This window comes from Calliphora vicina, chromosome 5, assembly GCF_958450345.1.
Source record: "Calliphora vicina chromosome 5, idCalVici1.1, whole genome shotgun sequence".
Lineage (NCBI taxonomy): Eukaryota > Metazoa > Arthropoda > Insecta > Diptera > Calliphoridae > Calliphora > Calliphora vicina.
In genome coordinates, this window is record NC_088784.1 from 15,684,509 (window position 1) to 15,711,292 (window position 26,784).

At 29.6% G+C, this 26,784-nt stretch overlaps 2 protein-coding genes across 4 annotated transcripts in view; both read right to left on the reverse strand.

Annotated features, from left to right (window-relative positions):
• Positions 1–244: 244 nt before the first annotated feature.
• LOC135961673 (RNA/RNP complex-1-interacting phosphatase) lies at positions 245–4,895 on the reverse strand. Its single transcript, XM_065513212.1, has 7 exons — positions 4,764–4,895; positions 4,632–4,707; positions 1,672–1,791; positions 1,528–1,607; positions 1,403–1,449; positions 1,241–1,348; positions 245–1,053 (listed from the first exon to the last, which is right to left on the reverse strand). Exons 1-7 carry the CDS (start codon positions 4,784–4,786, stop codon positions 485–487), a joined length of 1,023 nt encoding a protein of 340 aa, XP_065369284.1. The 5' UTR covers positions 4,787–4,895; the 3' UTR covers positions 245–484.
• A 1,579-nt stretch (positions 4,896–6,474) lies between these two features.
• Positions 6,475–26,784, reverse strand: part of LOC135959671 (macoilin) — a 28,988-nt gene continuing 8,678 nt past the window's right edge. For 2 of the 3 annotated variants that reach the window (XM_065510674.1, XM_065510675.1), the window contains exons 2-11: positions 18,241–19,533; positions 14,606–14,750; positions 14,405–14,531; positions 14,191–14,317; positions 11,439–12,175; positions 10,784–11,128; positions 8,881–9,012; positions 8,025–8,806; positions 7,756–7,948; positions 6,475–7,620 (exon numbers count right to left, since the gene is read on the reverse strand). In XM_065510674.1, coding sequence (XP_065366746.1) covers positions 6,947–7,620; positions 7,756–7,948; positions 8,025–8,806; positions 8,881–9,012; positions 10,784–11,128; positions 11,439–12,175; positions 14,191–14,317; positions 14,405–14,531; positions 14,606–14,750; positions 18,241–18,320 — 3,342 coding nt within the window. In that variant the 5' untranslated portion in view covers positions 18,321–19,533 and the 3' untranslated portion in view covers positions 6,475–6,946. The remainder of the gene's footprint in view (positions 7,621–7,755; positions 7,949–8,024; positions 8,807–8,880; positions 9,013–10,783; positions 11,129–11,438; positions 12,176–14,190; positions 14,318–14,404; positions 14,532–14,605; positions 14,751–18,240; positions 19,534–26,784) is intronic. The other variant, XM_065510677.1, reaches the window with a different exon arrangement.

The window sequence follows — 26,784 nt, forward strand, 5'->3', positions numbered from 1 at the left end:
TTATGATTGTACGTTGGTACAATTATAATTAAAACAATTTATTAATTCTATTAACGATGTTTATTAATCAAGGTAAAATAAAGAACTAACATAACAAAAAGGAGAACAAAATATATCGTTTAATTCAAAAAGTCTGGGGTTGCCAGATTATTAATTATGGTTTTTGGCTGTTGCCAACAATTTGTTTCTGAATCAGGCCCTTAAACTTAAACGTTGTGCATAAATAAAACCAGCAGTTTGCAAATTACTTTTTATAAAGTAAACTTGTTACAATTTATTTAAAAATAGAAATTGCCGTCACTTTTAAAATTAAGAACAAAATTTTAAATTAAATATGAATCCAAAAAAAAAGAAACTCAAAACATGATCATAGCTAAATAATGGTTTAATTTCATTTTACACATATAAATATGTATGTATGTATGTATGTAAATAGTTATTTTACATCTTGTTAAGTTTTAGACAAGAATCCAATAATTTTGCATCACTTTGTACAATCATTAGGCTTGTCGTTGCGCTTGTGTGCAATACGCTGCCGATGTCTATTATGTTGGTTACTACTATACGTGGGCCGTATACTATAATAATCTATTTCTAATCGTGGTGGCTGATAGGATTTAGCAGTAGGTCTTCTCAATTGGCCTACGCCTTGTACTGCAAGCGCTGGTGGTCGGCAATAAGGGTCATACTGTGGGCCTGGTCGTCGATAAAAGGGTGGTGGAGATGGTGATCTTCTATAATTATCATATCCGTTGCCATAGCTATTTTGTCCTTGATTATAACTTCCAGCTTGCTCGTCCATGTTTGGGTAAACATTTTGTGGATTTCTGTCCCTCCAATTGTCGATAGTTGAATTTTGGTTTGGGTTAACATTTTGTGGATTTCTATCCTTCCAATTGTCGATAGTTGAATTTTGGTTTGGATTAAAACTTTGTGGATTTCTGTCCCTCCAATTGTCGATAGTTGAATTTTGTATATTAGTTTTTAGGAGTTTGTGCAAATCATCAATGTAATTGTTTCTTTCAATTTTGTGACCACGTGCATTCGAAAATCCTGTTTAAATGATCATACGTATAGAGAATTAGTTAAAATATACAATATAACAATGCAGCTGTCTGATATAGTAATCATTATTTATTAATTTAAAAAACTCTTCCCCTGTAACAAGTCTACTGTCATCGAAACAACTTATGGATCCGATAATCATTTATAAATAAGAAAGATCGAATTATGTACTTACTCTCCAAAGCGTCCTTTGGTTCGATAGTCATATGTGAAATCATATAGTTGCATATATAATAACCCGTACGATTTACACCATGTGTACAATGGACACCAATCAATTTATCTAAAGAATATGAATATTTTAAATATTATAAAATAAATTTTATAGCTTACTTACCATTATCTGTATTACTTTCAATAAAGTGTTTAACAATCATATTAAATCTAAGAAATTTTAGAAACAGAAATAGTTTAATAAAGCAACAAAATCATTGTAAATACATATATTCTTAACAAACTTACTCATCTGCCAGACGTTTAGGCGGTGTTTCCTTACCTGGTGTCATTAATTTTATATGTTTGACACCTTTCTTTTGAAAAATCTAAAAGAAATTTTCATAAAATAATTTATTAAATATTTTCTTATATTCATCAATAAAAACTTACGATGGGATCATAATAACGATGGGTATTAGTTAGATCTATAATAAGACCCAAATTTGGAATCTGTTTTAAAAGTATGTTGCCATCTAAGCGAATTTCACTCTCCACATGGTTTGAAACGTGCTGGAAAAAAGGAAATAATTTAATGTTTTAGTAGGTTTTTAAAATATTAAGAAATCTATATCTATATATGTAAATAAAAATCAAATGTCGTTCGTTGGTAATTGCATCAATAGAGAACGGCCGGACCGATTTAGAAATTTTTTTTTTAAATGTTGGTCATAGCCCAACCCACTTTTACGCCCACTTTTTTCGATTTATTTAAATCGATAATAACTTGGCCAATAAGCGTTTAATCAAAAAAGATCTCGATCTGTGATCACTGATATTTCTGACAAAAATCGATTTTTTATATAAAAACTCAAAACATCTAAATTCGCTAATAACTTGGCCAATAAGCGTTTAATTAAAAAAAAGAGCTCGATCTGTGATCACTCATATTTCTGACCAAAATTGGATTTTTTATATAAAAACTCAAAATATCTAAAATCGCTAAAAACTTGGCCAATAAACGTTTAATCAAGATAAGGAGCTCGATCTGTGATCAATCATATTTCAGAGCAAAATTCGATTACTTTTATAAAAACTCACAATAGCTTAAATCGATAATAACTTGGCCAATAAGCGTTTAAATAAGAAAAGGAACTCGATCTGTGATCACTCATATTTCTGACCAAAAATCGATTTTTTATATAAAAACTCAAAATATCTAAATTCGCTAATAACTTGGCCAATAAGCGTTTAATCAAGAAAAAGAGCTCGATCTGTGATCACTCATATTTCTGTCCAAAAATCGATTTTTTATATAAAAACTTACAATATCTAAAATCGCTAATAACTAGGCCAATAAACGTTTAATTAAGAAAAGGAGCTCGATCTGTGATCACTCATATTTCCCAAAAAAAGATCTCGATCTGTGATCACTCATATTTCTGAACAAAATTCGATTTTTTATATAAAAAAAAAATTGGAAATTTTTTTCCAAAATCAAAAACTTTTTTGACCTTTTTTCTCAAAAGAAAGAAAGCTTAGGTCTTTTTATACCCTTCACCTTCGGGAGAAGGGTATATATAAGTTTGTCATTCCGTTTGTAATTTCTACATTTTTCATTTCCGACCCTATAAAGTATATATATTCTGGATCCTTATAGATAGCGGAGTAGATTAAGCCATGTCCGTTTGTCTGTCTGTTGAAATCAATTTTCTGAAGACCCCAGATATCTTCGGGATCCAAATCTTCAATAATTCTGTCAGACATGCTTTCGAGAATTTTGCTATTTAAAATCAGCAAAATCGATCCACAAATGGCTGAGATATGAGGAAAAAACCAAGACAACCTCGATTTTTGACCTATTTTTGTCCTATATCTGGATTACTAAGACATTAATATAGACAATATGGATATCTAATGATAGATATTTCAAAGACATTTGCAACGACGTATATAAGACCATAGTAAGTTGGACCTACAATGGGTCAAAATCGGAAAAAAAATTTTAACCCGATTTTTTTTTTTCAAAAAAAAAAAAATTTTTAAAATTAAAAAAAAAAAAATTTTAAATTACAAAAAAAAAAAAAAAAAATTCGAATGACAATCGAAAATTTTTTTTCCATAAAATGAAAAAAAACAACTTCAAAAAAATTAAACAGCCGAATATAGCACTCTTACTTGTTTTATTTTATTTTTTTGCTCAAAAGAATCAACCATATTCTCTGATTAAGAAACACAATAGGAATGGTGTTCCAAGGATACGTTCCTCTAAGTATACCAGAGCCGGCCATTGGCAGAATCGTAGGCCCTGTCTTCTAGAGTGTGTTCCAATTATAAAGGAAACAAAAAGAAGTAAATTCGTCTGCTATACAATTACACTGATTTCCATCATGCCCAGGGATCCATATAAGCGTTATCCTAGAATGTTTCGCTTAGGGATACACAGCATTCCCCGGTTTAGGGATACATAGCATTCCCCGGTTGACCTAGATGTCGAGAAGATACCTGCTAATTTCCGTGTGAAAAAGCAGTGCAAGAGTTAAGTAGCCTGAAGTAGGATTTTGTCCCGTAATTTAAAATAAAAAAAACCTCCACCGATCCTATTACCCTTATCACATTGTCAGAGTCCGCGCAGCCAATCATATTGTAATATGGAAATGCATGTCAAAAAATGGTTTTCGATTCAGTAATCGACATTGCTATGGCTGGCCATTAATAATCCAGATATAAATCAAAATAGTCCAAAAATAGTTGTTCTGGTTTCTTCCTTATATCTCAGTCATTTCTGGACCCGTTTTATCTATTTTAATAGTAATTTTATAGCGGATATATTAATGTATGAATCATGTATGTTAGTTATTTGGGGGCTAGGGATAGCTGATTTCAACATCCAGACGGACATAGCTATATCGACTCCGCTATCTATAATGATCCAGAATATATATATGTATTTGTGGGGTCGCAAATGAAAAATGTAGAAATTACAAACGGAATGACAAACTTATATATACCCTTGCCACTCATGGTGAAGGGTATACAAATAATTATAATTTTCACTACATACTATCATAGGCTTGATGAGTATTTTGATAAATGTATGTATATGGTTTTTACGTTTTATTTATTGCATTCTTTTTTAATTTGGGGAATCCCAGCATCAAAACAAAATGTATTGGTTCTAAAATTCTGGAATTTATATCTCTGCTTTAATTTAAGTCAACAAAATAATTTTCCATTTGAAAAGGCTGTGAAATCCTCAGGAGTTCTAGCTAGATACTTTCATATTTTACATGTACACACAATTTAATTTACAACCACCATATCATGCCACATAGTCAAATCTTAAAAATTTACCATAAGATTGAAGTACAATAATTAAAGAAAATTCTTAACTATTCATTGGAAGCACTTACCTCTTTTAACGGCACTTTAAAAGCAATGAATCGCGTGCCTTCTATCTTCTCTCCAACGGGTTTGTAATCCTTCCACCTTAAACAAAAGCATTGTTTTAATAGGTTTTCTTAAAGCATTTAAATAAAACTCACCTATCTGGTATCGCTGGGGCCATTGTATTAGTTTTTTTTACAATTATTTGTAAAAAAAAGTTTTATTTATGTAAAATTACCAAAATAAATCAAGTAGCTTGAAAATAAATATTTCCAATTGTCAAAATAATAACAAGCAGAGAACTAAGCCCAACGTTTTGTAAAACGGCTGAGTATAGCCGCCGTTGAATTTTAAAATCGGTTGACGCCAATAATGTTTTTCATAAGAGCTAAAGATATCCGCCGGTTTTTGCAATAAATTCCCAAGTAATTTCATAAAATTTGCGGAATTTCAGTTTTAAAATTTTTAATTTGAGCAATTTTTCTTTAGCCGGCATATAGCTGATTTTGAGCCGCCACCAACAGTTGAGAGTCAGCCGCCGCTAGCCTAACACTTGATCGGCGCTGATTTCTGCCCACAAGCCATGTGTTAGCGATGACAAAATATTATCGCTGTAGTTATCGGAAAAATACACATAGAGAAATCTTCATAGACTTGTAAAAGTAAACATGCTCAGATGAATATAAAAATTTAAAATCATGTAAATTTTCAAATAAACAAGAAATAATTTCCCAATTTACAATTGCTTTCGTAGAGTTGTATCGTTGTATGTCGTAATTTTTTTTTATTAATGATTTGTTTTTGTTTCGAAAAATTAGTTTGAAACATATTTATGACGTACAATGCTACAACACTACGACATCAATTGTGAATTGGGCAAATGTATGTATGTAAGCCCGACCATATAATACTGTTACGTTTTAACCTTTTTAAAACGCTGGTTTATTTCCTTTAAATAAACCGGATACTTTTGATTGCAAATTTGAAAATACATAGTTTGAATATTGTAACAACTCTTTATTTATTTAAAATGTACAACAACAGATTTAAATAGTCACTCAATGTTTTTTATACACGTTTATAAATTCGCAGAAATACAGACACACTTTATAATGTACACGAATTCACTTGAAAAACACAGCACTCAGTTGATGTTTATTCGAAAAGCGTCTCTGATAAACTCACTCACGACTGCAACCTCTGCCACTATTTATAACACTGCCATCTGCATTCTAGATTGCTCTTTAACTGTCTAGAGCTTTCTAATACATACGCCATCTGTGGTGTACTTTCTACAATGTTCTTTAACTGAATATTCGAATATACGGTCGCAGCAAACAGCGTTGCCATACTTACGATCAATGGTCAACTGAAAGCTTTTATTCGATGTTAATAATGCCCACAGATATGTTAAAGTTTGGGCACTGCTATTTGAAAGCATTATGCAACTTTGAATCAGACGTTAAAATCGTTATATTTGAATTCAAGTACAATTTCGTAACTCTAATTAAATGATGTATATTCGTGAGTGATTTTCGGAATTGAGCCTTATATGGAAGCTATGACCAATTATGGACCGATCACCATGAAATTAGGTCTTGTGATTTATGTATATATGAAAGTTATTTATGTTGAATTTTATGTGTATACCAATATTGTTAGGAGATTTATGCACGTTAAAGTGATTTTCGGAAGCGAGTCTTATATGGAAGCTATGACTAATTGTGGACCGATCATTACAAAATTTGGTGACATGAATTCCGTATACATAAAACTTATTTGGAGCAAAACTTCTGTAGATACCTATATAAACTAAACATTTATGTGACATTTAGATATTTTTTCCATGAAAACAACTATTTCAAATAATTTAGTTTTTTTTAATGCAGTTTTTATTTCATTTCTTTTCAAATTTGTGTTTTTTGTTTTATTTTCTTTTTTTTGTGTGTGTGTGATTTATTTTTCAATAAGATATTTTGTTTGTTATTCATCATGTTGTAATCATGTTGGTTTTTTTGCTTTTAAGTTTGTTTTATAATTGTATTTTGTTTATTTTGCTATTAATTCAATATTGATATACTCTTTTCCCTAAGAAAAACAAAATCTTATTCTCAGTGTCCGTTACAGTATTTTTTGAAAAAAAAAATTAACTGTATACGACTTTGGAATAGAGTATTTCATATTGAAAATTACAAATCATTTATTTGTTTTGTTTTTTTTTAAACACTTTAACTCATGTGTAGTTTAGTTTGCATTTTCTTTTCGTTTAATTAAAATAATCTCAAACATGACGTCTACTACTGTTTTGTAAATGTTGATGGACATTTTTATTAAACATACATCAGGCATCTCCGGAGCCACCAACAACGACAACATTTCCCCCATTATTATTGGGACCAGCTTTGGGTGTGTAAACTGTAGCATTGGGATCTAAATTTGAACCATTAGCATTGCCAACGCCATTAGAAACTTGAGGACATGTTACTAAAACCGAAGTGGCCACAGAAACGGGTACAACACCGGCACATTGCTGCTGTTGTTGTTGCTGCTGTTGTTGATGTTGCTGTTGCTGCTGTTGTTGATGTTGCTGATGCTGCTGTTGTTGATGATGCTGCTGCTGTTGCTGATGCTGTTGTTGCTGATGCTGCTGTTGTTGATGCTGTTGTTGTTGCTGCTGCTGCTGTTGTTGCTGCTGCTGCTGCTGCTGTTGTGCATGTGTGGTAACAACATATTCTCCGGACATAGTTTGTTGCACATAATCGGATGCCGAAGCAGATACAATAACACGTCCTGTTAATTGTTGTTGGGCTTGAGCTGCACTAAGGCTGGTTAGCATAGGGGAAGCTGGGCCTGGGCCAGTCTGTAGCGGTGGAGTATCATTCATGCGTAGCATTGAACTGGCACCAGTTGAGCTACAGGCTGGCAAACATAATGTATCAGTGGGCATGACCGCTAATAGTTGTGCAATTTTTGCCTTAAGATCATGAACCTCATCTTCCTTGGAGCGACGTAGGCCTTAATAGAATAAAAATAAATTGAGTTTAAGAAATAATGTTTTTTTATGAAGAAAAAAAAAACGAAAAAAAGTTGGTGAAAAATAGTTGTGAAAGTTTTTGTCACGAGAGATACCTATTTGCACACAATACTTACTTTCTGATATTTCCAATTGTCGTTTGGCATCCCCCAGAGCTGAGAATAAGTCCAGCTTAACTCTCGTCTCTGCCGAGAGATTTTTCTCCAATGTGCAATTCTTATCTTGCATAGCGGCCAATGCGTTCATTAATACATCAGTACCGGGCTGTATGGAATCACGATTACGTATTTCTTGCTCAAACATACGAAGCTGTAATTAAACCAAACACAATAGAATATAAATAATAAAAGAAAAACACAAAATATATATAAATATCAATACAGACTTCTTGTTCCCATTTACGACCATGTTGCTCTGCCATTTGTTTAGCATCTTCGGCCATTTTCAAATCACGTCTTAGCTGTTTAATCTCCTCCTCCATCTGTTGTTTCCTCTGTTTACATTGTGAGCTGCACTCCGGGCGTGATGCTTTCTCCTCGGCCAATTTACGGGCCTTCTTCTCGTTATTGAGTTGAGCATCTAACGATTGTTTTTGCCGCCTCTCCTCGGCCAAGCGTCGTTCGACGGTCTGTAATTGCATCATGTCATTGTGTCGGGCGTTGGTCAATTCGTGCAAACGTTTCTCCAATTCATCACATTCTTTCTGTTTGGCCTGCAAACAGGATTTTGTTGTCATATTCGTGTCCAGTTTTTGTCTCAACTCGTTTTCGATCTGTTTCATGTGACTGATTTCCGAGCGATATTTTTTCACATCGGCCTCCAGTTTAAGACACGTTTCACAGATCTTTGAGACAACCTTAGAAGCTAAATGAGATATGGTTGAGGTGGCCGAATTACCGGACACACCCGACGACGAAGAAGACGATGTGCTGGATGAGGAAGAGGACACCGATGAGGCATCGGAATTGTGATGATGATTATGATGAGTATCCTTAGTTGTATTATGATTCTCTTTGTTAGAAGAGTCTTTTGTATGAGAATGATTATTATTATTGTTGTTATTGTTGCTACTACTGCTGTTGTTGTTGTTGTTGTTATTATTATTATTGTGGTTATGATGGTGATTGTCTTTGGAAGCATTATCCTTCTTAGAACGATTACGGCGTCCTATAAGTAGTTGTAGAGATCGTTTGATTTGTATAAAGTTTTAATGAAAATATAAAGTAAATTTTATTTGTTACCTTTAGTTTTCTCCACCGGTTCCACGGTTACAACATCTTCCGTATCCAAATGCGAATTAACATTGCCATTAACATTATATGTTGTTGACGCAGTGGAAGTATTCGACTTTTTATTCGATTTTGATTGGGATTCTTTAAAAAGAAAGAGAGAAATTAAAATGTAAAAACTAATTTATTATTTATTTATGCTCTTTTTAGAGCTTATTTATGCTCTTTTTAGAGCTAGAATATTCCGAAGTTTCGAACATATTTTAAAAAACTACTTGGTAAATGCTTGAAAATTTGGATTTTTTTCAAAATTTTAAAGTTCGAAATTGTAAATTGTAAGAAATTGGCCTCAAATAAAACTAAAATTATTTCTTTAAGAATCCTCATGAGTTTGAGATTATTTTAAATTACATATATAAAATAAAAAGATTTCTAACAAAAGTTCGAATTATAGAATTTTGTTTCGAATTTTCTAGCAAAGTATTGAATGGTCATCTGGTTTATGCATGATCTAGTAATTCTTTTCACAGCTTTAAATATATTATTTATGTTTTATATTTTAAAATGTATATAAATTTTGAATTTTTTTCCAAATTTTTAAGTAAGAAATTGTGGCATCAAATAAACTAAAATTAGTTTTTAAGAATCCCCATTAAATGAGATTAATTTAACAGCTTTAAAAATTTTTCGAACATAAGTTCGAATTTTCGAAATTTATTTGATTTTTAAGAACACTCCGATTAAGACAATGATTGGATTCTATGACAACCCCAATTATTTATTTTTTATATTTTAAAATGCATGAAAATTTTGATTTTTTTTTTCCAAATTTTAAAGTTCGAAATTGAAAATTTTAAGAAATTGGTCTCAAATAAAATTAATATTATTTTTTTTAAAAAATCCTCCAGATTTTAAGAGCTTTAAAAATTGTTCGAACATAAGTTCAAATTTTCGAAATTTATTTGATTTTGAAGAATACTCATGATTTAGAGATTATTTTTTAAAGCTTTAAAAAATGTTCGAACAAAAGTTCGAATTATCGAACAAAAGTTCGAATTATCGAACAAAAGTTCGAATTATCGAACAAAAGTTCGAATTATCGAACAAAAGTTCGAATTATCGAACTTTATTTAGAATTTTCAAACAAAGTATTGAATTTTTACCAGGTTTACGCATGATCTAGAGATTATTTTAATAGCTTTTTTTGAAAAGCTTATATTCTGAAACTACATTGAAAAAATCATGAAAATTTAGATTTTTTTCAAAATTTTTTAGTTCGAAATTGGAAATTGTAAGAAATTGGCCTGAAATAAAAATAAAATTATTTTTTTGAGAATCCTCATGATTTTGAGATTATTTTAACAGCTTTAAAAAATTTCGAACGTAATTTCGAATTTTCCAAATTTATATGATTTTCTACAAAAATATTGAATTGTCATCATCAGGTGGTTTATGCATGATCTAGAGGTTATTGTAACAGCTTTAAATAAATTCCGAATATAAGTACGAATGCATGATGCCAAATTTCAGCAAGTAAATAAAAGCTTTTAAAAAAATCATTATAAAGACAATTTTTTAGAAAATTAATAAGATTTTAAAAATTTCTGAGTTAAGCTACGTGTACACGGTTGTCAGATTGTCAGAAAAATGCTCAGAAAGTGGTTAACACAACCATTAGAACTTATGTTTAAACATATGGTTGTTAAACTTTTATTGAACATTTTACTGACAACTTTGTAAGACAACCGTGTATCAGAGGCCTTACTGACATTACTACTACTTTCTTAGTTTCCTTGAAGATTTTATCCAACAAAATATATCAGTTCGTGAAAAATGTTCTTTAAAAAAAATGCTCAGATTCGTAACGAAACAATTTGATAGCTTTTAGGCAAATATTTTTGACTGTTTCACTCACCATGTTTATCTTTATCTTTTTGCTGCTGCTGCGGCTGTTGATGATAACTATTATTATCCCATTCTGATGATTTTTCCTTATTATTGTTGTTATGATTTTGTTGTTGCTGCTGCTGCTGATGATGATGTGTATTGCTTTCATTGCCCTGATTCAATTGATGATAGTTGTTGTTTTTGTTGTTGGTTTTTGTATGGCTTTCATTATCACCACCACCACCACTAGCAGCTAGATTATTATGATTAGACGATGAACTACCTTTGTGTTTATTTTCTTTATCCATACTACGTCGATGGTTTTTACCGCCACCTCCGCTGCCTGCTGCTCCTATATGACCATTCGATGATACTGTGATAATAAATTAGAAACAAATTCAATATTGATTTTTAGCAAAATATAATAAACTATGTACTCAAAAAAAGAAGCATGCCTTAAATATGAGTGTAAGCTATAAAATATTTAAATTTAAATGGTTAAATATTTGAAATTCTTTAGGAAACTCAAATTAAATATCTGGCAAATAAAAGCTCTACATAAATTTATATTTACATGATAAAAATAAAATATTGTACTTAAAACAAAATTAAACAAATAATCAAGCGAGAAATTTTGTTTTGATTTTAGATTTTTAAAGCATTTATAATACATATAAAATTACCACCACTACCGCCACCAATTTGTACATAGCTTTTATCATCATTAGACGATGATGATGTTGATGCTGTTGTTAGCGTAGTAGATAAATATGAGGCTGACGTAGAAGATGTTGCATTATTATTATTGTTATTATTAGAAGTAGAGGAGGAAGTAGTAGTAGAGGAGGAGGAGGAGTTTGAGTTGGCAACACCCGTTAGATTAGCAGATGAAGCCATTGAAGCGGTACCATTTGTTGTAAAACTGTTACCATTGTGATTATTAGTATGATGCTGGTGATGTTGCTGCTGCTGATGATGCTCCTGCTGTTGATGATGATTATGCTGATGATGATGTTGCAGCTGCTGTTGATTTTGTGCTAAGGCCACAGCAGAACCATTTGCTGTAGCTATAGAATTTGATATTTGTGTATGTGCGGCGGTTAAAGAAGCTCCTGTTGCTAACGTCGTATTACCATTATGTATATGTTGATTTTGTGCACCATTACCGCCACTGCCACCACCACCACTACCATGAACTGCTGCAACTACAGCAGCAACGGCATTCGTATTGGAAGTATTTGTGGCCACCAAAGTTTGTGTGTCTTCAGACGGTGCGGGTTCCTCTTGTGGCAGTGCTTGTTGCAATAGTTGCATATAAAATTCATTTTCTTTTGAGACCTCCCGTTGTTTACGTTGCCGCATACGATAGCCTACATAGCTTTTGAAGCCAAAACCTAATGTAACCACTGGATAGCCAATGCTAAAAATATAAAAACACATTAATGAAATAAAATATTTATATGAATATCAATATTTTTAGTTCAATATTTTTGAATGAAAAATTTTTTTTGAACAATTTCAGTATTTTTTTCTTTTAAAAAAATTTTCAATTTAATTTCTTTAGATAAAATTTCTATAATTTTTCATTAGAAGAATTTCCAATATTTTGTCTTTAAAAAGTTTTTTTTTAAAAAAAATTTACAATATTTTTTTTTATAAAAATTTTCAATATTGTTTCTTTAGAACAATTTTTAATTAATAGAGTGTAAAAAAAAATTTCAATATTTTTTTTTTAGAAAAATTTTCAATATTTTTTCTTTTTCAAAAAAAAAATTAAAAACATGGTTTAGAAACATTTTGAATAGTTTTTCTTTAAAAATATTTTCAATTTTTATTTGAAAATATTTTTCTGTACATATTTTTTAGAAAAATTGTCAATATTTTTTTTTTAGACAAATTTTCAATACTTTTTTTATAGAACAAATTTCAATATTTTTTTTTAAAAAAAATTTACAATATTTTTTTTATAAAAATTTTCAATATGGTTTTCTTTCTTTAAAACAATTTTTAATTAAAAGAGTGTAAAAAAAAATTTCAATATTTTTTTTAGAAAAATTTTCAATATTTTTTCTTTTTCAAAAAAAAATTAAAAATATGGTTTAGAAACATTTTGAATAGTTTTTCTTTAAAAATATTTTAAATTTTTATTATTTTTAACAACCTAGCTAGCCTAATCCTGTTAACAAAAAAGATATCAGTATTCGTCAGTAACAATTTTGACCAATTTTTTCTAAAGAAAAATTTTCAGTATCTTAGCAATTATTGCCAAAGAAAAATATGCAGTAACTGAGTCATTTATTCCAAAGAAAAATAAAAAGTTACTTAGAGACACTTTCCAAAGGAGTAATTCTTTCCAATGATAAAGTTTCAGTATCTAAGTAATTTTGCTAAAGAAAAATTTTCAGTAAAAAGATTTTTTTAGAAAATTATAAAACAAAAAATGGTCAATATTTTTCATTCGAACAAAAAAATTTAAATAAAAAATTTTTAATATTTTTTCCCTTGAACAAATAAAAAATTTCGGGTCAGAAATTTTCAATATTTTTTTTTGAATAAAAAAATGTTTGTTTTTTCCTTTCGAACAAATTTTCAATATTTTTCTTTTGGACAAAAAATGTTCAATATTTTCTTTTTAATAAAAAAAAATGTAAATTATTTTATTTTTCAATAAATTTTCAATATTTTATTTTAAACCATGGCAGAATCAACCAGGTACAATTAATAGAGAGGGTTGTCAATATTTACCCCTACAACGTCAAACTCTGGATGTTATCACTTTATGTTTTCATTTGATTTGTGCGCGTTTTTAGAAACTTTTTGCATTAAACATTAATTTTTCACATTTTTATTTCGTAAAATAATTTTTTTTTCAGAAATAAAATTTTCAAATTGATTTTTTTCAACAAAACCGGAATTAATTTTATTTTTTTAGACATTTTATTTTGATATTTTAAATTTTCCTTTGTTTGACATTTTAGCGAAATTATTATTGAGAACATTCTAATAATTGTACCTGGTTGATTCTGCAATGATTTTAAACAACAAACATTTTCCATATTTTTTTTTTTTTTTTGAAGAAAAAATTCAATATTTTTCATTCGAAGAAAAAAATTTCCATATTTTTTTCGGTTCAAAAATTTTAATAAAAAAAATGGTTAATATTTTTCCTTTCAAAAAATTTTCAATATTTTTCGTTTGAATAAAAAATTTTCATTATTTTACTTTCGAATAAATTTTCAATAATTTATTTCGAACAAACATTTTCAATATTTTTCTTTACAATAAAAAAATGTTACATTTGTATTTAGAATAAAAAAGGTTCTATGGAACAAAAATGTTTCAACATTTTCCTTTCGAACAAAAAATTTTCAATATTTTTGTTTTGAATTGCTCCGAGCGATTATTTTCAATTTATTAAATATTTTATTTGCTTACCAGTGTGCTGCAAATGGTCTACATAAATCTAAATGTGGCATATGTCTGCTATCCTTCCATCTTATACCAGCCTCTAAATATACAAATAACATCCACAATATAATGGTGGGCAAGCAAATGCCTTTATCTATTTAAAAAAAAATCACACAAAACAATACACAATATTAGAAATTGTAATTTACAAATAAAATAAATCAAAAATTATTTTAATTACCTGTATGCCAGACATATTGTACCCAAACATATGTACTGGCGGCAAATAATAACCAATTAACTGGTATAAAGAATAAACAAACCAAATCGGATGTTATAGCAATACAAACAAACAATACCGAAAATGCCTATAAGTAAAGAAGAAAATTTACAAATTCAAGTTTCAAAATAAACATTTTTAGTAAATAATATTGCTACATACCAATCCTTTGTATTTAAATGAATCATGTACGGAGCGCAGTAGTAACCAGAAGGGCCATAAAAATTCAAAACGGAACATAAACATAAAATCTGCAGTTATCACAATTGCCCATAGTACCAAAAATTTCATATACAATACGGTTGTGCTAAAAATATAAAGAGCGAAAAAAAACGACATAAATAATATGTAATAATAATTTACTAATAAAAAGTTACATATAGCGGTATAGACATGTACTCGTCTTGTTCATAATGTTGTATAGATTGGGGTTGGGTTTGGTTTGACACTGTCGCATCAATCTTTTAGTATCAATAATTTGTTTGCTTTAGGTAAATATTTAATGGTTATTTGAATGTAAGGCCAACCGTGCAAGTTAATAAAAAGCCATTTGTTTAACAAATACACATACAAACAAAAATAAAAAAAAGAATATGTCAATACATTAAAGTATTTAAATAATGCACGTCTTGTTGACTAAGTATGAGGGTATGAAATTTAGTTGATTTTAATGGATCAATAAGTAAGTCTATTTATTAGCAATTAAAAGTAGATTTAGTTTGTTTTGTTTATAAAATAAATGATTATTTAAATGGTGTATGTATTTGGAAATATATTGTTACAGATTAAAGATTATATTTTTTTTAAATTGGTATTTAAACTTTTTTCAATACTTTATTGTTTAGATAAATTTTTAATATTTTTCTTTAAAAAAAAGTTGCCATATGTTTCTTTCGAACTTTCGAATTTTCAATGTTTTAATCTATGGTTTTAATATTCAACAACAATATTTGATTTTTTTCAGATAAAAATTCAATAATTTTCTTTCGGAAAAAAATTCAAAACATTTTCAATATTTTTTTTTACCAAAAAAAATTTTCTTCTTTCGAACAAATAATGTTTAATATTTTTCATTTAGAACAATTTTTTTTTTAAATTGGTATTTAGAATTTTTTTCTTTAGAAAAAGGTTAATATTTTTCTTTTGAACGAATTTTCAGTATTATTCTTTACAAAAAGTTTCCATATGTCTTTCGAACAAATTTTCAAAATTTTTCTTTCGAACAAAACATTTTCATTGGTTTTCTTAAACCAAAAATTTTCTTAAACAACAAATATTCAAAAACATTTTCAATGTTTTTTTTTACTGAAAAAATTTGTTCATCTTTGGAACAAAGAATGTATGATATTTTTCATTACAACAAATTTTCAATAATTTTGAAACTAGAAAAAAACTCAAACAAAAAAATTACTCAAAATAATAACACATACGAGTGTTGTTTTTGTTTTCACATAGTTTTTTCTACAAATACATTCTCACCACTTAGGTTTCTGACAACTGAGTTAGGTCTTTGACAGGAGAGTTTCCCCTCTATGTCTACTCAATATTATGTGTCTATTCAATATTATACAATAGTCAACAACAATATTCTATTTTTTTCAGATAAAAATTCAATAATTTCTTTCGAAAAAATTTTCAAAACATTTCAAATTTGTTCATTAAACAAAATTTTATTATTCAATTTTTATTTATTAAAAAACATTCATATGTATTTATCATCGAACAAAAAATTTTCAATATTATCATCCCAACAAAATATTTTTAATATTTTTATTTCGAAGAAATAATGATCAATATATATTAAATGAAAAAATGTTCAATATTTTTCTTTCGAAGAAAAAGTGTTCAATATTTTTCATTCTAACAAAAAAGTTTCATTAATTATATTTCGAACCAAAATTTTTAGATATTTTTTTTTAAACTTACAATTTTTAAAATTTTTCTATCGAACAAAAAACTCTTTATTTTAAAAATAAAATTTCAATATTTTATTTTTGAAAATATTCTTCACATTTTTTTTTTTATTTTTAGATAAAATTTCAATATTTTATTTTTGAAAATATTCTTCAAATTTTTTTTTTATTGTTTATATAAAATTTCAATATTTTATTTTTGAAAATATTCTTCACAATTTTTTTTATAAGAAAAATTATTTAAATATTTTCCTCAAAAAATAATTTTGAATAGGTTTTAATAATAAACAACAATATTTTTTCTTAATGGACAAAATTTAAATATTTTTTAGTTATATTTGATTTTCAAAAATAAAATATTGAAATTTTTTTGAACAAATTTCAATACCAAACAAACCTTATCAACAGAAAGTATTTGTGGAAAATTTCAGACAGCTAGCTCCTTACGTTTGGGACCTATCGAGTTTTCAACAGACAGACAGAAGGACATACAGACGGACATAGCTAAATCGTCTTAGAATCTTATGAGGGCTCAGGATATATATACTTTTTGGTTCTTCGACCAATATTTCCATATGTTACAAACGGACAAAATCAATAATTAACAATTTTGCAACTTTCATGTTTAAACTTTATTCTTTTGCATTGTTTATTTCATCCTGCAAAATTCGTAAGATTGTTACCTAAAATATTTGATTAAAATTTCTTCTAAATATTCTATGAAACCCTATTTAATTTGTTACTCTTAAAAACAAAAAAAAATATTCTTCCAAATAACACAGTAGTAAGTAAATATTTTGTTTATAAAGAAATTTAAATATTTTCTTAAGCATTCCAAGATAAGCCAAATCTTACTCGTGTCATCAATTATAAATTTGTCTGATATTAAAGATCAAGCAAATGAAATGAAAATAAAAATAAAAATTCTTTTCTATTTTACTACCGATAATGTTGGCTGAGTGATGATCTAATTTTAATTGTTCCTTAAATAGGTTATAAATGAAACTAATTATTATAATTATACTTGTGTTACTCACTTTATGTAGATCAAATTGATAAGGTGTGAATATACTTAAAGCACTATATATGGATTTGTTTATAATATTGTGGCTGAGAGAAAAATATTTTGTTTGAAATTATTAGTTAGTTAGCAAACATTAACAAATTGAAAATAAATTTTTAAAGTCAGAGGGTCAATAGAAAAGAAAGGGGTTTAATTAATTGTAAAATAAAGATGATTTTTTTGTGGGATATTTGGAAGCAAGTTCAAGTATATTTTGGATCGTTATAAATAGCGGAGTCGATATAGCCATGTCTGTCTGTCCGTCTGTATGTTGAAATCAACATTCCGTATCCTCCAAATAACTTACAAACATGAATCATACATCAACATATCCCATACAGTCCCGGGTCAATTGCTATTTGAAATCGAACCACAAATGGCCGAGCTATAAGCAAAAAACCACTACTACCTCGATTTTTTTACCTATTTTTACGTACACACGTCTATCTGAATTAATATGTCATTAATATAGACAATATGGATATCTAATGATAGATATTTTAAAGACCTTTCTAACGAAGTATATAACGACATAGTAATTCGGACCTACAATGGGTCGTAACCGGGAAAAATAATTTTTTTTTCTGAAAAAAAAAATTGTTCACCAAAAAATATTTTCAATCTTTATCTTAAAGTATACTTTGATGAAGAGTATAAAAAATTCGCCACAGCCAAATAAAGCTTTCATACTTGTTAAATATATCTATCAAATTTGGTTTCCTTTTACAAATATTTCGAAAATATACAACATTCTAGATGACAAGTAAATTATGGATTTTAAATATTTTGTCAATTATCATGACATTTGTACATAAACTCACCTGCCATACATGCTTTCCGTTATTTTGTTACGCTTTATAGGTCTCCGTAGTTTGCCGCAATCGGCATTACGACGCTTCATTTTGAAATTTGTAATTTTTTCAATTTATAAAAATAACCGTTTTAAGAAAATATTTTGTTACTTTCTTTGAATTCACTTGTCGTAAAAGAGTATGTTGGTTTGTTTGCTTGTGCAGCAAACTTTCCAAAAAAAAATCGTATTCTCTATTTTCCAATATATTCTCTAATTTTCTATAATAGAGTGTATTAGTTAGTGTTTATTTTTCAAATATAGTTTTGTTGTATGTAGTTAATATAATTCTTTTAGCGTATGTTTTGGATATTTAATTTTCTGCTGTGTAAGAAGAATAATAAGTTGTAGCAGCAGAGTTTATTAACGACAATGACGACGACGACGAAGACGACGTCGAGAGCACTACAAGACAAAACGACGTGTAGGGGGTAATAATTATTTAACAATCAAATTAGATGATGCACTAATGAGAGCACGCGAAAATGAAATTCTTCCAACAACACCTTCTTTCTGATACTTGTTAATTTTCTTGTTGCTGTTGGTGTAGTTTTCAATTTCAAAAAATTTGTATATTATGGTCTGTGTTTTATCGTGCTGTTTATAGACTTGGGCTATTTTTATATAAAGACCTAATGTAGTTGTTTTTGTATTTTGTTTTTGATGTTTTACGTAGATTTACGTCGACTATCAAAGGAATACTTTTCTTTAGTGATTCTCTGTTTGTTGCTGCTGATGATGATGATGTTACGTTTGCTGGTATTACGTTGACAGGTTTTTGTTAAATACATACTTTTCGTTTTTAATACATATTTAGTATGATTTTTTGTCTTGTTGTTGTTGCTATATCTTTTCTAATACAAGTTTTTTTTACTGAATTGTATCAGCAGTAGTGGCCGTTGCTAGATGTTCTTTACGTTTTTATTATTGTTGCTGAAAGATATTTGCCTTTTTTCACGTTTCAAATCCAAACAAAAACAAAACTAAATGTTCTATAGTTCTATAGTTTGGTATGTCGTTTTGTAAGTATATTTAAGAGCTTTTTTTGTTTATTTAATGTTTACACTACTATAATACTCTTTTTTGTTTTCCTCCTCCTTATAATTTTGTTGTTTTTTTATTTCTTCTTGTTGTTGCCCTCTTTTTTTAAGGTTGTTTTTATTTGCTGTTTGTTTATGTTTGCTTTTTTTTTCTTCTTCTCAATTGTTGTTTATTTTTTGCAAACTGTATATATTTCTTGTTGTTATGGTTGTTGTTGTTCTATCTGTAATTAGAAAGAATGCAAATATAAAAATAAATGTATTTAAATGTTTCTTTCCTTTACAAAAAATTAAACAAAAAAACAGAAATATTATAGAGGCGATTCAAAGAGTAGGGAAAGAATAAAACAAAACAAATTACATAAATTTTACTTTCAAATGTCAATGTTTTTATTAGTATTGTACGAGTGGTTTTAATTTTTTTTTTTTTGCTATTTTTAAATTTATTTCTATGCAATTTTTGCACTTTCAAGAATAAATCGAACGGTGTTGAATCATTAAATAAATTAATCAATATTATTAAGTCATATGTATTAAATTGAAACTATTAATTCTCATGCTTAGAAACACAAATCGTGTTTTAATTTCCCTGCAGAGGTTGGACACGGTTTTTTATTGTATGATAACATTAAGTTAAAAATAAAAATGTTAGGCAATTGTTGAAACTAAACAGTAGTTAAACGCTTTATTATAATGTAATTTAAAGACTAATATTGACAGAGATATCAACAAATAAACCCCATTTTGAGGGTCCTCTTTTGCATTATTTGCAGGCTTGACCAGTCGAAGAATTTAAACCCATGCGAAATTTTGGAAAATAATTTCGGACTATCTTTTGATAAAGAGAACAAGATCATCAGAAAACTGATGTGGACATTAGCTAAATGGTGCCACAAAATATCTATTGTTCATTTTAACATTTAACAGTCAATTTGTTTCGAAAACTCAAATTTGCCCACCCTGTATATTTAAATCGAATACAAGAACATCTCATGGTAAAAAAAATATTGTGGAAAAATTTTAGGTGAAAAAAATTTTTAAAATTATTTTTTTTCTTAAAAAAATTTTGGATGACATGGGTTTTTGCTTATATTTCAATCATTTGTGGGCCGATTTTTTTGATTTTAAATAGCAATCTTAATTGGGCTATAGCGGATATATTGATGTATCAATAATATATGAAAGTTATTTGGGTGCTTTGGAAAGTTGATTTCAACAGAATCTGCTTAATGGGGTCGCAAATGAAAAAGGTTGAAATTACAAACATAAATTTTTTTTTTCATTTCAAACTTCAACAATACATAAATTTCCTTTTAAATATTGAAAATATAAAATGTTTTAAATACTTCGCTATTAATTTTAGGATTCAATTATTAATCGTTATTTTGTAGAGGGCGTATAACTTAAAAAATGCGGGATTTTTTCAAATTTTTACAATATAAACTTATTCAAAGTATTGGACATTGTTAGCTATGACCTTTCCCATCATTCTGGCTACATATGGATGCTTTTGAGGCCAAGAAAGAATCAAGCAAATCTCGGATACTCATTTCCGAAGTGAAGCGTATCTCAGAGCGAGCGTTCTGCATCGATCGAAACAAATAGTAGTCGAACGGTACAAGGTCTGGCCTATAAGGCGGATGAGTCAAAACTTCCCAACCTCCTCCTTCTAAATAGTTTTTAACAAGTATTGCAACATGTGGCCGAGCCAATGCTCGATTCAAATAAATCAGTTCAGCAGCGCTTCGGCTTATCGTAATGGATCCATTTGTCATCACAAGTAATGATTTGGTGCAAAAACGATTATCTTTTATAGCGTTCAAACATAATTTCGCCATGCAAAATCTTCTTTCAAGGTATATCGGCTTAAATACCTATGGTACCCAATTTCCCTGCTTTTTGGATGAATCCTGATGCTCGCTAGCGTTATGAAATTGCTGCTTGAGTATGTCCCAATGATTTTGCAAGCTCTTGTTGAGTTTGATAACAATATTTTTTGTCTGGTTCTGAACTGGAAAATCCATCTCTCGCACGTAGTAACATTCCCAATCGCTGGGAATGTGTGCTTCAGCCGAACTTTTTTCAAATTAAAGAAGTAAAGCAAAACTTCCCGTATATGACGATTCGTTGGTACAAAAATCCACATTTTCGATGCAAAAAAATGCATTCTTGTTTACATTATAATGTTCAATAACTAAGTGAGAGTAAATTACAGATATGTTTCCTTCAAAATGACATATAAGTTATTAAAATCAAAAACCGCGTTCAAAAGATACGCCATCTGTTGTGAATTCGGCATTTTTTAAGTTATACACCCAATACTTTTTTGATATGAACAAAACATGTAACTCACATTTATTTTAAAATATTTCTTTGCTAAATTGTTTTGCACAAATTTCAATTACATGGTTGTCAATTTAATTTAAAATATTCTAAAATTATATTTGAATTACAGCAAATTACAGTTGTTTTAAAAGAAAAATATATTTGTACAATGTGCATTATTAGAGAATTTATTATTTTTGTTTACTGCATATAATTATGAAATTTTCGAAAATGTGTGTGAGCGGCGTTTGTTTACGAAAACTTCTAAACAAGTTATTGTTTTAATTATTGAATTTTTGTTATTTTCTTAATAAAACAATAATTTTTATTATATAAAATACATATTTTTTTCTTTTTGAACACACATTATAAATGAACAATAACATTTATTATTTCGAACACGTTTTTTTTAATAAGTTTTTGTATTTTTTTTTGTTATAAAATGTTGGTTTTTTTATTTTTTTTTTTAGTACAGATGTTTTTGAACCTTTGCAACATTTGCTTAAGATGGCAACAGATGCTAAGAGAGTGTGTGGGAGAGAGTGGGGTAGGTGGTGGGAGGTAGGTTGTATGTATGAGAAAGAAAAGTACAAATGAAAATAATTCAAATAATTAACAGCAATTGCCAAAAAGAAATCGCATTAAATAACAAACAAATATGGCTGTTTATATTAAAAAAAAAGAACAAAATATAAATAAAAAGAAAGAAAAAATCGTTGATATAATACAAAAAAGCGGTTTTACATGAACTAAATAAAAAAAACAATTTATTTTAAAACAATTTATAAACACAAAAATTTAAACTAGTTGGCAATGGAAAACAGCTAACTCAATTTAAGGTTAAATTAAGGAAAGTGTTAAAATAATCTTAAAATAGTCACAAATTAACACAATTTTCCTTTACTTTATTTGAATTTTTAATAATCATCACTGTATTTCTTTTTTACTCTTTGCGTTTTTCTCTTGATTTGTTTAACAGTCAGTCTGTCTTTCTTTTTATCTATTTGCCTGACATTAAAGTTACAACTTCCTGTTTCCTTGTTTTTCCAATTTGTATTTAAATTTGTTGTTATACTATTTATTAAGAGAGAGAGCAAAAAAAAAAACAAGAAATTGTTTACTTTTCGTTTAGAATATAACCGAACCCCATAATTAATTTAAGAAGCAACGTTGTATACACCTCAATGGTTTGTTATTTTTTAAATACAATGCCGCCTTTAAACTTTCTTTCACATTTGGATATAACCACAGACACCCAACACACTACACTTGATAGCAAACACTTTATGGAGAACATGTTCTATAATGTTCTCTAAGTGAAACATGTTGTTTCTGCTTCAATGCCCGAAGATACTAAAAAAAAAGGAAATTGAGACATGTTGTATTGGGTTTGCTACAAGTATTGGATGTAGGTGGCAGCAATGAAGGTAACCGTACTACTGCTGCAGCTTTTAACCATCGTCCTCATCATCACTGCCATCCTCATCATCACCGTCATCGTCCTCATCTACATATTACGTACAACATACTCGTCATCGCATACAAATCTCTAGGAACGTTATGATGTAAGTGCGAGTATGTGACTGGTGTTGTGCTGTGTTGTTGTGTTAACAACCAATAAAACTGACTATGACTGGATGTGATTTTAAGGGCAGACAAGATATTTTGTATTGAATTGGAGAAGAAACAATATAATAATATAAAAAAAGATGAAAAACAAACGAGTATTTTTAAGTGGTTGCGATAAATGGTAACTACCCTACATCTATGTTTATGACAGATATGTATTCTCGTCAAATAAAGATAAATTTGTTGTTGTTGTGGTCTAAGGACTTCTTAAATTGTTACAGTTACAAAATTTAACTTGTCAAGCTATAAATTTAGTAAAAAATACAAATTAGTTCTTTAATACTGTAAAATTTTACTGTTTTTCATTTAGATTTTCTAACATTTCTTAATATTGGTTGTTTTCTAATGGTTCTAATGGTACATTGTCTGTTTCCAAAATGGTATAACAGATAGCAACTGGCAGCTATCATTTTGTGTTGCCAAATTGCCAACCAGAAATTTGTGGTGAAAAATAGTTTAAAAAAATCGAAGTAGTTTCAGGCATTTATGGCCGATTTTCTCGATTTTAAATTGCAACCTAAGCAGGACTATATATAACTTACATACATGACTCATGGACGAAGTTTAGCTCAGAGACACTCTCCCTTTTTATGGAAACTCACTTTCCTGGTTGTACAGTAACTGAAATTAGGGACGACCACCAGGGGCACCATATTTAGCAATGTGTAGGAGCAGGGCAGCAGAAGCTGCTTTAGAGTGGTGAAGGTTCACTTGGATCACCTTCACCATGATCTGGATCATATATGATCGTTACGTCAACGGCTACTGGGTGTGATTCAACACGGTAGATGTGCAGCTTGATGCTATAAAATCCGTAGTAAATCTTGCTTTGCCTCTCTCATTGTGACGGCAAGGATTATTTATATCCTTATCCCAGTCCAGAGCAGGCTTTTCGTCGCTTGTTATGGCATCGGCCGACTTTGATCCATATCGGTCAATAATGTGCAAGGCCCTTCTTGAAGGATCTCCAAAGTAGCCGTGTAGGCGAGGGCGATTACTTTGGTTGAACCCGACGTCTGGGCAACTGATAGATCTTTATATTAGGAGCAATATAGATACCAACCTCATTAGCAACGCTCAGCACTCCTACCTTAAGGGTAGGAGTGGATAGTGCGCTGCATGAAGTTGTGGGTTGCATTGAGCACGGCTTAGATAATAGATGTGTTTTTTGATATAGAAGGAGCCTTTAATAAAATTAGGATAGAGGCAATAAGGGAATAGTTTGTTGAACTCTGGGTAAAGGTGTTCCTGGTGAGGATTATCAACTCAAGCCTAAGACGACGGGTTAACAGAGGTACACAGCAGGTTACGGTATTGTCTTCCCTGATATGAACTCTACTCTCAATATCTTTGAACCTAAAGGTAGGAACATAGTTGCCTATGCGGACGACGTTGTGATTCTGATCAAGGGAAAGTTTATTTTCACACACCTGCAGGAACACTATTGGTAAGAATTGGGGACTACGACCAGGCATGGTAAACTGGATTTACACATATGTTGTAAGACCCATTATTACTTATGGTTGCAAGGTTTGTTGGGAGGGACTGGAAAAAAGAAGTTATAGGAAGATACTCTGTAAAGTTCAGAGATGTTTTTCCATTGGCATAACTGGTGCCATCGGTAGCACACCACAGACAGCATTGGATATAATCCTTAACTTACTGCCAATTGAGGAATATGCGGCAAGTGTGGCGGCTAGGAATTTGCTTAGACTCTTTGAATGTTCTCTGGTAAGACCGAACATTTTGTATGAGGTAGATCTAATTCGTCAGGCTAGAATCCCTACTGGGATTTCGGGCAATAGGGTAACGACTTTAGACTTCGGTATTTGAACTCCAATTGTGTTTCCAAGTAGGGACGAGTGGGTAGGATCTAAACAGCTGTATGAAGGAGTGTAGTTTTCACAGATGGATCCAAAATAGCATCAGGCACGTGAACCGGGGTTTATGTAGTAGATGAGGACATCAAAGTGTCATACAGACTCAAAGAGGAAAGCAGCGTCTACCAGGCAGAGATCCTAGCGATATGAAAAGCCACGGACTTGAAAGGGCTCAGAGGGTTCTGTAGTGACAATTTATGAATATAGTCAGGCATCACTGAGGGCTTTGAAATTCCATATGGCACACTCGAGCATAGTGCAGAAGAGTAAAAGAGTTCTAGAAGCATTAATGGAACTATACACAATAACATACAGGGAAATGAGATGACAGATGTACTGGCCAGGCAGGGTTTAGGACGTGGGTATTAAACCTCCTATATGCCACTATTATAGGCTGATCTTCGAACAATTCCAGGGACTCTTGGTGTAGTAGGACGGATGGTAGAGTGTCCAGGATTATTTTAGCCAACTAATTGGGTTAGATATGAAAAATCTCAGGTCTTTAGAAGAAGTGCACTTCTCAATTGGAGCCTTCATTGCTAAATGGGTTATGGTAGCACAGGACTTCTGTAGGTTGTGCTAGGATATTGAGAATCTTGAAACAGTGGAACAAATTCTGTGTAACTGTCCTATATTACAGAGTCTCAGGCAAAAATGGCTTGGGGAAAGAGTCCATGATGGGGAATATAGCTAGATATTATCTATTAAATCTTTTAAGCTTTTTCAGGGGAAAAGGCTGGCTATTTTTAGGTAATGGGACTATATGAATCCCTGTCTATATTTATATTCTGTCCTTCTTTTTTTACTATTTTCTTTGAACTGGGTTTTTTCATAGCTCCTAACCTATTCACCTATTTTTTATCATTTTTGAAACATTTGGAATATTAAGTCATTAACATAAACATAAACAATATGGATATCAAATGGTAGACATTTTAAATACCTTTCTAATAACTTATATACATAAATAGAAATTCGGAACGATATTGGGTCGAATTTGTATAGCAACTAAATTTTAGAAAACAGTTGGATATAAGCCAATTATTTCATTTATCCTGGTCCATTTTGTCCATAATTGTGGTGAAAATATAATTTTAAATTGAATATGTCTCTCTGTTAACTCAAAACGTTTGTGTTTAGTGCCCAACTTTGACCTAATTAAAGGGAAATATAACGTTCCATTCTGATTTCTTTCAAAATATCTTATTTTCCAGCAATATTATTTCTCTATAATATTTTACACAATCTATAATAAACTTAATTTTCTATTCTGTAACATATAGTAGTTGCCAGCAATTTAATATACAAAGGAGTAGAAGAAGGTTGAGTCTATTGACATTATTGCTTGGCTATGCATTATTAATTATTGCCACAGCAAATCTAATTAAAAAAGGAAATTAAAGACTGGAAAAAAATAAATAGAAAAAAAATATAAACATTATAAAAATGTAAGTAGATGCAAGCAACTAACGGAAAAAATCCATGTATGTTGTTCACATATATATATAATATGTATGTACAACAACAAATATGAAATAATTTAATAAACCAGCTAAAAATAGTTAACAATTTCTCATATCATTATAAAATACGGCACAAATGGGTGATAGTTACATTTTATTGAGAGAGATAGAGAGAGAG

Coding starts and splice junctions, on each gene's coding strand:
- LOC135961673 (XM_065513212.1), bottom strand. CDS start 4,786: ATGGCCCCAGCGATACCAGATAG. Junction 4,708..4,763: donor GCCCCAGCGATACCAGATAG/GTGAGTTTTATT, acceptor CTTTTGTTTAAG/GTGGAAGGATTACAAACCCG. Junction 1,349..1,402: donor TGAAAGTAATACAGATAATG/GTAAGTAAGCTA, acceptor CATATTCTTTAG/ATAAATTGATTGGTGTCCAT.